The following is an 11,571-nucleotide window of genomic DNA, read 5'->3' on the forward strand; positions in this document are numbered from 1 at the left end:
TTTATTTATTTATTTATTTTTAATTATTATTATTTTTTAAAGAGTCTTGCTCTGTCGCCCAGGCTGGAGTACAGTGGTGCAATCTTGACTCTTTATTTATTTATTTATTTTTAATTATTATTATTTTTTAAAGAGTCTTGCTCTGTCGCCCAGGCTGGAGTACAGTGGTGCAATCTTGACTCACTGCAACCTCTGCCTCCCAGGTTCAAGCAATTCTCCTGTCTCAGCCTCCCGAGTAGCTGCGACTACAGGCATGCGCCACCATGCCTGGCTAATTTTTGTATTTTTAGTAGATACAGACAAGGTTTCACTATGTTGGCCAGGCTGGTTTTGAACTCCTGACCTCAGGTAATCCGCCCACCTTGGCCTCCCAAAGTGCTGGGATTACAGGTGTGAGGCACCACGCCCAGCCTACTTTTTTTTTTTTGTAATTTGAAATACTGACTATATGTACTCTCATTGTAATCCTTAGTGATATATACTGACAAAAAGCTCTCCTATTGTGTTGCACCAAGCTCCAAATTATGAGGTTGAGCGTCAGCCAGAAAAACCTCATGTTTTCCATAAAATATATGTCAAAAGACAGCGCTGTTGTGTCAGTTTTAAAAAGTAACTATGTAGTACACCCATGTTCAAAACAGCATTATTCACAATAGCCAGAAGATGGAAGCAACCCAAGTGTCCATCAGTGGCTGAATGCATAAGCAACACTAGGTAAATCTATGCAAGAATATTAGCCAAAGAAAGGAAGGAGTTCTGACACATGCAACAACATGGATGAACCTTGAAAACATTGCACTAAGTGAAACAAACCAGTCACAAAAGGACACTATGATTGCACCACTGCACTCCAGCCTGGGCAACAGAGTAAGACCCTGTCTTAGAAACAAAAAACAAAACAAAAGACAAATACTGAATGATTCCACCTACATGCAGTACCTAGAGTAGTCAAATTCATAGAAAGTACAGTCGTGGTTGCTGGGGGCTGGGGGCTGGGGGACCGGGAAATGGGAAGTGAGTGCTTAACGAGCACAGAGTTTCAGTTTGGGAAGATAAAAAGGTTCTGAAGATGGACAGTGGTGATGGTTGCACAGCAGTGTGAGTGTACTTAATGCCACAAATTGTACACTTTAAAATGGTTAAAATGGTAAATTAATGCCATGTATATTTTACCACAATTTTAAAAAAGACTACAGAGAAGCTATTGGTTTTTACGAAACAAAGCAATGAATCTCAGATATTTTTCCCAAAAAGTCAATTATATATATTTTAAGTGTAAAAGCAAACTAATGGAAGAACATTTTATTAATTAGAAAGTGACATGTTTGTCGATGTGATAGAACATAGATATCTAGGTGATTTAGTATTTTTTAAATATACAAAGAACTACTAATGTACCGTAAAATGTAATACATATTACATTACATTTTTTAAGAAGGAATTTTCATTTTAACTCAATTTGAGTATTAATAGCTAAGCCGTTCAACATAAGTAAACTAAGAGTACTTCATAGTATATAGCTAACACACTTTCCTGCAACTACGTTTATTGCATTATCCTTTTTTATTTCAGGATCTCCAGGTCCCAGATGAAGAGAGAATTCTACTTACTGGATATAGGATGCATTAGATCTTCTTACCTTTAAAAAAAAAAAAAAAAAAGGCAGCAACGATCAAAATACTAATCACTTACTTATAGACTCAGTGCATTTTTTCTTGGAGTAAATGTCCAGGATGGGTGATAGAATAAAATGCTCTTGGCTTTTGGAAAAATTGATACTGTATATAGCAAAATAATGTGAAACCTGTATGCATGGATATTCTTAACAATTTGAAGAAATCTTCACAGTTTTCCTGGGTTGTTGAGCTTCTAAAATGGTCTTTTCCTCGGATGTGATAATAAAGTGTTTATTCTGTACTCTACATGTACGTAGTGTTTGGTCAATAAACTTCGGTCACTCATGACTCATTACATTAGTCAACAAATTTTGTATGTTTGCCTTTCATGATGATGTTGATGGTAAGAATCCATCTACAAAAGCTTATTCAATACTCGGGATGTGCAAGACATTGTGTTACAGCCTGTGACTGTTAATCCCAGGGCCAGCAGCTGTGAAACTTGGGGATGGGAAATAAAACACATTGCAAACCAATCAGGAATGTCCAGGCACTTAGGATGCTAGATAACTAGATGGAAGTTCCAAAAGAGGGTTCTAAATATATATTTCACCCTATAATTGGAATTCATGTTTCAGTGAGTCATATACCTGCAGCTAGGGCACCCGACAAATGTTTACATGATTGACAATGCCAGGGTGATTCTTTTCTACCATCTTTTCCTGGTTTTTCCCTTAGTATCTTTGCCTTTAAACTTTGGCAGGTTTGGGACCCTGAATGCATTGATATAATCAGAAAATTGACAAAATTGTATCCATGATACTGAATAAGATGCAGAAAAAAGAAATTCAGTGAGTAAACAAACTTGGAAAATGTTTATTCTCATGAACAATAAAAAACCATAAAATTATAACAATAAGATAAAATTTTTCATTTACTACTGAAGATTTTAAAAATTGAAATGCCAGGCCAGGCACAGTGGCTCATGCCTGTAATCCCAGCCCTTGGGGAGGCTGAGGCAGAAGGATCACTTGAGGCCAGGAGTTTGAGACCAGCCTGGCCAACATGGTGAAAACACATCTCTACTAAAAAATACAAAAATTGGCCAAGTGTGGTGCTGCACACCTGTAATCCCAGCTACTTGGGAGGCTGAGGCATGAGAATCGCTTGAACCTGGGAGGTGGAGATTGCAGTGAGCCGAGATCATGCCACTGCACTCCAGCCTGGGCAACAAAGAGAGCCTCTGTCTCAAAAAAAAAAAAATTGAAATGCAAATTAGTATTTGAGAAATTGGTACTGCAGACATTGCTGTTATTACATTTAGCAATATATATATCCAGAAAAATAAGATGTTAATTGTTAATAACCTTTAAACAAGTAATTCTATTTCTTGGAATCTAAGAAAATAAGCAGAAAATGTGAATAAGGAAAACAGTAAAATGATAATAGTGGTTGTGTTACGATGGTGGGATTATGGATAACTTTTGTCGTCTAAATGTTTGGTAGTTGTGATTTTGTTACTTTTAGAATTTTAAAACTATACGTAAAAAAGAAAAACATTAACATTGCCGGTGAAAAATCACTTTGTATGCCTTGTTAGTAAAATATTTTGAGAGATCAAAATACTTGATCTCTCAATTACTCAGTATCTCACTTCCCATTGCCATTGCAAGTCCCAACATCTGGGAAAGAGATAGATGACTTTACGGGAAAAACTTTGATTTGGCTACAAAAGCGAAGTCAGTACCCACTGGGGCACCAGCATGAGGCTTCCTTTCTCTAAAACCTATCGCGTCTCACCAGCGCTGCAGAGTGAAGCTCAGACTCCACAGCCCCGCACTCAGAGCCCTGACCTCTTCCCACCTTTGCTTTCCACCTTCACCTACTGTCACTCTTGTTGTATTCTACTAATATTCATTTACATGTGTTTATTAATTTATTTGTTCAACAAATATTGAGGGTTTGCCCTGTGCCAGGCACAGTCCTAAGTCCCCACTGACAAAGAGAAGAACAAAAACCCTAGAAGGGTGGTACCCTCATGGACTGTAGGTCTCGGGATGGAGATGAACGTTCATAAAGAGCCACGTGGGTAAATGTCAACTTACAAGAGCTGAGTGCTGCATGGTGTTATGGTCATGTATGAAAGGGGAGGGAGGGCATGTTGCCCCTAGTTTATGGGTAGAAGAGGGTATATTGCCCCTGAACAAGTGACTTTTTGAACTGAGATCTGTTGATGACTCAGTAACCTAGACAAAGAGGTAGACATGGGGACTGTCAACCAAGACTCTCCTCTCTCCTGGTCTAGAGGTGGACACACATGTCCCAGCTGGGCCAGCCAGATTCCTCCTGGCAAGTCACATCTTGAGCAGAGTGATCTGAGGGCTAAAAACAATCGCAGCTGCTTCACTGTGAGCGCTGGGCCCTGAAGCAACTGTCCATGGGTTTCCTCCTCCCAGACTCTAGACCCGACCCGTTTCTGCCTGGCTCTGGGCATAGTCGTCCAGCTTCCCCTCTGATTCGTGAGTCAGCATCCTTCCATTTCTTTCAGCTGAGCTGGTCTTGGTTGCCTGCAACCAAAGAAGGAACCCAAACTCACAGAGGGGAGGTGCCCTGACACAGGGAAGCTTAAAGGCCCCACAGTGTGAGGGGACCAGTTTAGCAGGACTTCCCAGCGCCCCCACTACCTAGATGTTCTACTCTTTCTTGCTGTATTTGCCCATGCCGTCCCCCTTTTTGGAATAGTCTCCTCTCCAACCTATACACTTTGATGCTGCCTGTGTGTGTATCTACATTTATATATTTAATTAATTGATGTATTTTTAAGAAAGGGAGAGGATGGCAGGGTGTGGTGGCTCATGCCTGTAATTCCAGCACTTTGGGAGGCTGAGGCAGGCGGATCACCTAAGGTCAGGAGTTCCAGACCAGTCTGCCCAACATGGCAAAACCCCGTCTCTACAAAAAAATACAAAAAATTAGCCGGGTGTGGGCCGGGCACGGTGGCTCAAGCCTGTAATCCCAGCACTTTGGGAGGCCGAGATGGGCGGATCACGAGATCAGGAGATCGAGACCATCCTGGCTAACACGGTGAAACCCCATCTCTACTAAAAAATACAAAAAAACTAGCCAGGCGAGGTGGCGGGCGCCTGTAGTCCCAGCTACTCGGGAGGCTGAGGCAGGAGAATGGCGTAAACCCGGGAGGCGGCGCTTGCAGTGAGCTGAGATCCGGCCACTGCACTCCAGCCTGGGCGACAGAGCGAGACTCCGTCTCAAAAAGATAAAAAAAAAAAAAATTAGCCGGGTGTGGTGGAGGGCACCTGTAATCCCAGCTACTCGGGAGGCTGAGGCAGGAGAATTGCTTGAACCCGGCAGGCAGAGGTGGCAGTGAGCTGAGATCACACCACTGCACTCCAGCCTAGGCAACAAGAGCTAAACTCTGTCTCAAAAAAAAAAAAAAAAGGAAAGAAAAGGGAGAGGAGGCTGGGCATGGTGGCTCATGCCTGTAATCCCAGCACTTTGGGAGGCCAAGGTGGGTGGATTGCTTAAGGTCAGGAGTTCAAGAGCAGCCTGGCCAACATGGTGAAACCCTGTTTCTACTAAAAAATACAAAACTTAGCCAGATGTGATGGTGTGCACCTGTAATCCCAGCTACTCAGGAGACTGAGGCACGAGAATCATTTGAACCCAGGAGGCCAAGGTTGCAGTGAGCCGAGATCATGCCACTGTACTCCAGTCTGGGCAACAGAACAAGACTCTGTCTCAAAAAAAAAAAAGAAAAAGAAAAAAAAGGAAAAAAAGGAAAGAAAGGGAGAGGAGAGAGTGGGAGGAGGAAGAGGAAAGAGGAAAGGAGAAGAAGAGAGGGGATAGAAGGACGGTGAGAAAGGGAATATATCCAGCTCAGAAGTTTCTTCCCTACCAGAACGTGAACGACCCTCCCCCGAACTCCCAGAGCCTGCTCCTGTGAACTCTCTAAATCCTGCCTTGCTTTATAGTTGTGTGTATGTCTGTCTATCTGTCTTGTGCTCCCTGTTGGATAGGAAGCTCCTTGGGGACAGGATCTTGTCAAATTTTTCATTTTCTCTTTCACAGTACCTAGTTCCCGTATCTAAACTTAGTAGATGCTAAAAAAATGTTGGTCGTTTGACTGATACAACCAAAAAAAAAAAAAAGGCCTCCAGAATTCAGAAGTAAAGGGAGAGGCAGCAAATCCTGTCACATCTGGCTTAATTACACATTGATGGTGACCTACTAACAAGGTCCCTTACGAGTAACTTAAAATGTAATTATTCTTTAAGATTGATCATATTACCCAGATTTTTATATCTTGCATGTTTTGAGCAAATATCTTAACAGGAAGCAGTACAGTGTGATGAAGGAGTCAGAGAGAGACCTGGCTCCACATTCTGCTCTACCACCTCCGACCTGAGTAGTTCATTGGACCTTGGACGTTGAGCCTCAGGATCTTTTTCTGTAAAATGATGATAATAATATTACCTCCAAGACTGGCTTATATTAAAGCTCTTGTTAAAGTAGTTAGCAAGTCATTATTTAAATTTTTTGAATATTTTTAACATTTCATAAAATGTATTGAATGTATTTAGCCATAATCTATTTAACCACTGTCCCATTTTTACACATTAAGATAATGTTTAACATTTTTAATATTTTAAATAATTTTGTAAATGTAGATCTTGGAGGGAGAACTTTTCATCAAATTTAGATTTATTCCTTAGGATTGATTTCAGAAGTGTAATTATCATATCAAAAAGAAATTTTATGGCTCTTCATATGCATAATCAAATAGCTTTCAAAAAGGCAAAACCAATGTATGTTCCCACTAATGCATGATATATGAGAATCCCCATTTCATCACATTCCTATCAGGATTTCCCGGGGGTTTTTTAATTTGCAAATTTGATAGGCAGAAAACGCCATCTTGTTTGTTTTCTTGTCTTTATTAATGAGGTTAAACATATTTTCCAGGTATTTTCAAACAAGTTTTGTTTTTCCCTTTTGAGAATTAACTATTCCTGTCAACAAGGCATTCCTAACCAGCCACTCTACTTACCAAGTTTTAAAATGTTCCTTAAAATGCTGTAGAACATTTGCTAGTACGTAGCCAATGAAGTTAGAACTCTCAGCACTTTCTTCAAGAGGGATCTTGAGTGTGAAATTAGAGGAAGGCAGAATGCTTAAGTCTGTCATCACTGTTTCATCTTGTTTGGAAATATTTCCTTCATGAATCCTTGGAACTACCTACAGAAGAAGGATTATACAGTAAAAGATTACTAAATCCCAATACACGTTCAATAGTAATTTAATACCACCTTAGTCAGGATAGGCTAGGCTGTGCTGAGGTAACAGATTAGTCCCGGCATTCCTAGGGCTTCATGCAACAAAGATTTATTTCTTGCTCGTGTTATGTGTCCGTTACAAGGACTGCATACCAGTAAACACTGAGGAGCCTGGTAGGCAGAGGCACATTATCTCACAGCTGTAGCAGATGAATTCATGACTTTCTTTGTGCCCTCAGCAGAAAAAGAGAATAGATGAGCACACATAGGCTCTTCACTGTCTCAGTCTACAAAGAACCCTTCTCAGTTTTGCCTCATTGGCCAGAACTTGCCACATGGCAACGTTTAACCACAGGGGGAGCTGTTAAATCCCAGCATTGCACCAAGCTTTGTACTGAGTTTTCCTAAAAATTTACAATTTATGGTTGTTTGTGTGATTTTGGCAAGAATCAATGCAAAATTTATGTCACTCTTAATGAATAACATGTATGTTACTCTCTTAATGAATTCTCCAGTGCATAGACTTTGATTTGAATCATTTAAATGGAACTGAACTGATAGGCAACTTGATGTAACCTTAAGAGAATGATTTTTAAATTTTCCCTTCTCTTTCTGTGACTATAACATATATAAAAACGGCATAAAGTATTTGTTTGGTTTAAATAATTGTAAAGTAAACACTTACGTAACTATTATACAGCCAGGGGCCGTAACCGTTTTCACTTGCTGGAATTTGTATATTTCTTTCCTAAGGCTTCTCTTCAGCACTTGCTATTTTATGGGTTTGTATTTTTCTTTACATGGTGACATAAGAGCTGTTTTGAGAAAAGTAACTTCACAGGCAGTTTAGCAAAGTGGTTACGTTCACTCATTCTAGAGAAATACTGCTTGACTTTGAATTCTAGTTCTACCATTTACTAGCTGTGTGAGCTCAGACAAGTTGCTTAACCTCCTTTGTGCCTCATTTGAAAAACTGGGGAAAGAATTCTGCTTCCCTTAGAGGGTCACTGAGGGTATTAAATGGTCTGATATATGGAAAAAGTTATTAGAACATTGCCTGACACCTAGTAAATGCTCTTTAGTGGTAATAATTGTTATAAAAGTGTATAATTGAAAACCATAATTTTATTTTATGTGGAGGTTTTTATATAGAAGTGCCTTTGTTATCAGCATAAAGAATTTTAGATACATCTGTTAGTGTTACTCAGAGACACTAGAATGGAAGTAAATTGAAGCACAGAATAGGAAATACTGACGATGGTAAAAACAACTAAATATTGACTGTAGATTTCTAAAGGTTGAAAGCACTGCTAAAATTTTTCTTCAAGTTTCATTCTTCAAGACAAGACGTTTTCCTCATTAAACTTAAAGTCTGTATATACGAGGATGATCGAATATATTGAATTACTTTACCTTCCTCGAGTATGATCTAATGGAGTTACAGAATCAGAGAGCTGGCAGGGATTGGAACAGTGGCTTTCGAAACTCTTTGACTGTGGTCTGTAGTAATGAATACACTTGATAGCATGACTCAAAACACACACGTATGTCTACATATGTGTGTATATATGTTTACACACATACACATATACCAAATGGAAATGAAATTCCATGATGTGCATATGACTTATGAAATGCAATACATGCTAATATTTTCTAGTTTGTCCTATTCTATTTTTTGTATGGTTTTTAACCTTGTTTTTTAATGAGTTTGCTGTGACTTTCCAAACTTATTTCTGAAATCATGCACGATCCACAGCTTTGTAGTTTGAAAGAGGGAAATGCTGGATTACAGAATGCTGTAAGTCAAATTTCCTAGAAGCAGTGCCTGAGATTCTGACAGAAATGGTTTATAAAGGAGTGCTCTCAGGTGCGACTTTTAAGGGGAGAGGAAAGCAAACTAGAGAATAGAAAGCAGCTAAGCAAGAATATGGCTTCAGATGACCATTAGCCTCAGCCTGATCCTGCAGGAAACTCTGGGGCATAAGTGCCCCAAGGGCAATCTTTGGGAGAAAGTTTCAGAGATAAGCAGTTAGCAGCAGCACCAGCACCAGTGGGAGCTGGTAAAAGGGATCCCCAGGGATCTGGATAGGGCACCAACATAACATACTACACAGAATATTGCATCTTCAATTGTTCTGCCCAGTAATTTTTTTATCCGGGTCTTTTTGGGAACCCCTCGATACCAGCCTCATCAGGAATCACTAGCCTGATTGTAGATTAAGGTAATGTGTGTGTGTTGGAGGGGGGATGTCTTAAGAAGAAAAGTCACTTGGGTATTATGCAAAAAGTTATTGACTGAACCTGGGAGTCATGGTATAGGTGGAATTTAAGATGGCAATATGTTTCTATTTTTGTTTTTTTTTTGAGACAGACTCTCACTCTGTTGCCCAGGCTGGAGTGCAGTGGCACGATCTCCGCTCTCTGCAACCCCCACCTCCCAGGTTCAAGCGATTCTCCTACCTCAACCTCCTGAGTAGCTGGGATTACAGGTGTGCGCCATCACACTTGGCTAATGTTTTATGTTTTTGGTAGAGATGGGGTTTCACCATGTTAGCCAGGCTGGTCTCAAACTCCTGACCTCAAGTGACGCACCCACCTCGGCCTCCCAAAGTGCTGGGATTACAGGCATGAGCCACTGTGCCCAGCTGGCAATATATTTTTATGTGAAGAGTAACATATAAATGTTTAATTCTCAAGATAACTCAGTGGCTTTATTGTGTCAGCAACTAATAAGAGCTATAATTTACAGAGCTCTTGTTTTGTATAAGAAATCTATACTAATCACTTTATAGGTGTACATGTTAAGATAGCTGTTATTGTTCCCATTTTACTACAGGTGAAAACTGAGGCCTACAATGGTTCAGGTACTTTCCCAAGCTTACTCAGCTGGTAAGTTTCAGAGTCAAATTTTGAACTCAAATTGCTTTATTTGTAAGTCTTCTCTCTTAAAAACTACGTTGGCCAGATTTCTTCAAGGTTACCTCTATCAGTTACAGCCCTATAACTCTAAGCAGAATTAGCCATTTCTAGATTAGAAAAGTTTTTTGTGGTTTTTTTTTTTTTTTTTTTTGAGATGGAGTCTCGTTCTGTCGCCCGGGCTGGAGTGCAGTGGCCGAATCTTGGCTCACTGCAAGCTCCGCCTCCCGGGTTCACGCCATTTTCCTGCCTCAGCCTCCCCAGTAGCTGGGACTACAGGCGGCTAGTTTTTTGTATTTTTTTTAGTAGAGACGGGGTTTCACCGTGTTAGCCAGGATGGTCTCGATCTCCTGACCTCGTAATCCGCCCGTCTCGGTCTCCCAAAGTGCTGGGATTACAGGCTTGAGCCACCGCGCCCGGCCTTGATTTTCTTTATAGAGTTTCTTGTTTTCTAAAGACCATGAACTACGTTAAATCAAGTCAGCCTGAAGGCAATCACAATGGAAATATGAATACCCCCTGCAGCTTGTTTTCAAATTCAGATACAATTCATACATAAATTAACAGTGAAATCAAGGTGTGCACATGTCATCTCTGTATCTGCTCTTGGGTCTCGCCTTTACCTGTATTGAATTAAAGATGATCTCCGTTTCTGGGGTCTGGTTTGCCAGTTCAGACACCCAGCCAAATTGCCCTCTCATCTTCTCCACCAGATAGGCGGTGTCCTCCAAGTGCTTCCGGGTCATCTGGAGAATCTGGCTGTACTGCTGATTGGATACATTGACCAACCTGATGGCCTCGTCTAATTCTGTGTGTAGAGCAGGTATGCCAGGACAGTCTAGCAAAGAAAGTAACGTGGAGAAGGAAAAGGTCCATGAAACTTGGAGGTGGGCGACATGGGCTTACGTCCCAGCCCTTACACTGTCTATTTTCCCCTTTTGCCTGTGGGAGTTTTTAGTTATGTCTGTTGTTCTGGAGTAATTACTAATATCGCCTACATCTGTGTCAAACCAGATCCAGTTTAACTGTTAATTATATGGTTTTATGTAACAGAAACTGGGCTGAAGACGGAACTTTTTGTCATAAATTCCACATGCCTACCACCTATATTAAGAAAAAATTTGCCAAAACAGATGAAGTCCTTACTATGCCCCTTCTACATCACATCCCATTTATCCCTTAAGAAGGACACTACTGTTTGATTTTGGATGTATATGTCCAGTACCAGTAATCAGTATGGGAAAAGAGGAAAAGAACCACATATAGTGAAGCCACTTAAAATTAAGACCAAAAGTGTAAATAGTGAAAAAAAAAGATTTGTGATGTTTTGGAAATTAGTTTATATTTATCAATAATGAAATTATAATTACAGCTGCGTGTTTAGAACAAAGTAAATCAAAGCTGATTGAAGAGACAAAATTATTATTTGATTAAAGGTATGAGATGTGCTTATAATAGCAAAACCTTGAAAGCAAATGTACTTCAACTGGGGAATGAATAAATAAATAGTGATCTGCCTACATAGACCAACATACAACAGTGAATTAATGAACTAGAGCAGCACGTATCCACATGGCTAACCCTTGCAAACTACACTGAGTGAAAAGCCACATTGCAAAAGAATACTTAAGTAATAATATTTATATTGTTAGGAAAGAAAAATTATCCAGAACTTGGAAATAAGGCAAAAGAATGGCTGCATTTCCTTTCGTTTCTTTGTCTTTTCTTTTCTTTTTTTTTTTTTT

General features: G+C 40.0%; 1 protein-coding gene across 1 annotated transcript in view; it reads right to left on the reverse strand.

Annotated features, from left to right (window-relative positions):
- Positions 1–1,240: 1,240 nt before the first annotated feature.
- CLUL1 (clusterin-like 1 (retinal)) overlaps positions 1,241–11,571 on the reverse strand; it is a 50,117-nt gene continuing 39,786 nt past the window's right edge. Inside the window, exons 6-8 of the mRNA XM_011996341.1 lie at positions 10,450–10,664; positions 6,682–6,869; positions 1,241–1,639 (exon numbers count right to left, since the gene is read on the reverse strand). Coding sequence (XP_011851731.1) covers positions 1,636–1,639; positions 6,682–6,869; positions 10,450–10,664 — 407 coding nt within the window. The 3' untranslated portion in view covers positions 1,241–1,635. The remainder of the gene's footprint in view (positions 1,640–6,681; positions 6,870–10,449; positions 10,665–11,571) is intronic.

The sequence above is a fragment of the Mandrillus leucophaeus genome, unplaced genomic scaffold, assembly GCF_000951045.1.
Source record: "Mandrillus leucophaeus isolate KB7577 unplaced genomic scaffold, Mleu.le_1.0 Scaffold51, whole genome shotgun sequence".
Classification (NCBI taxonomy): domain Eukaryota; kingdom Metazoa; phylum Chordata; class Mammalia; order Primates; family Cercopithecidae; genus Mandrillus; species Mandrillus leucophaeus.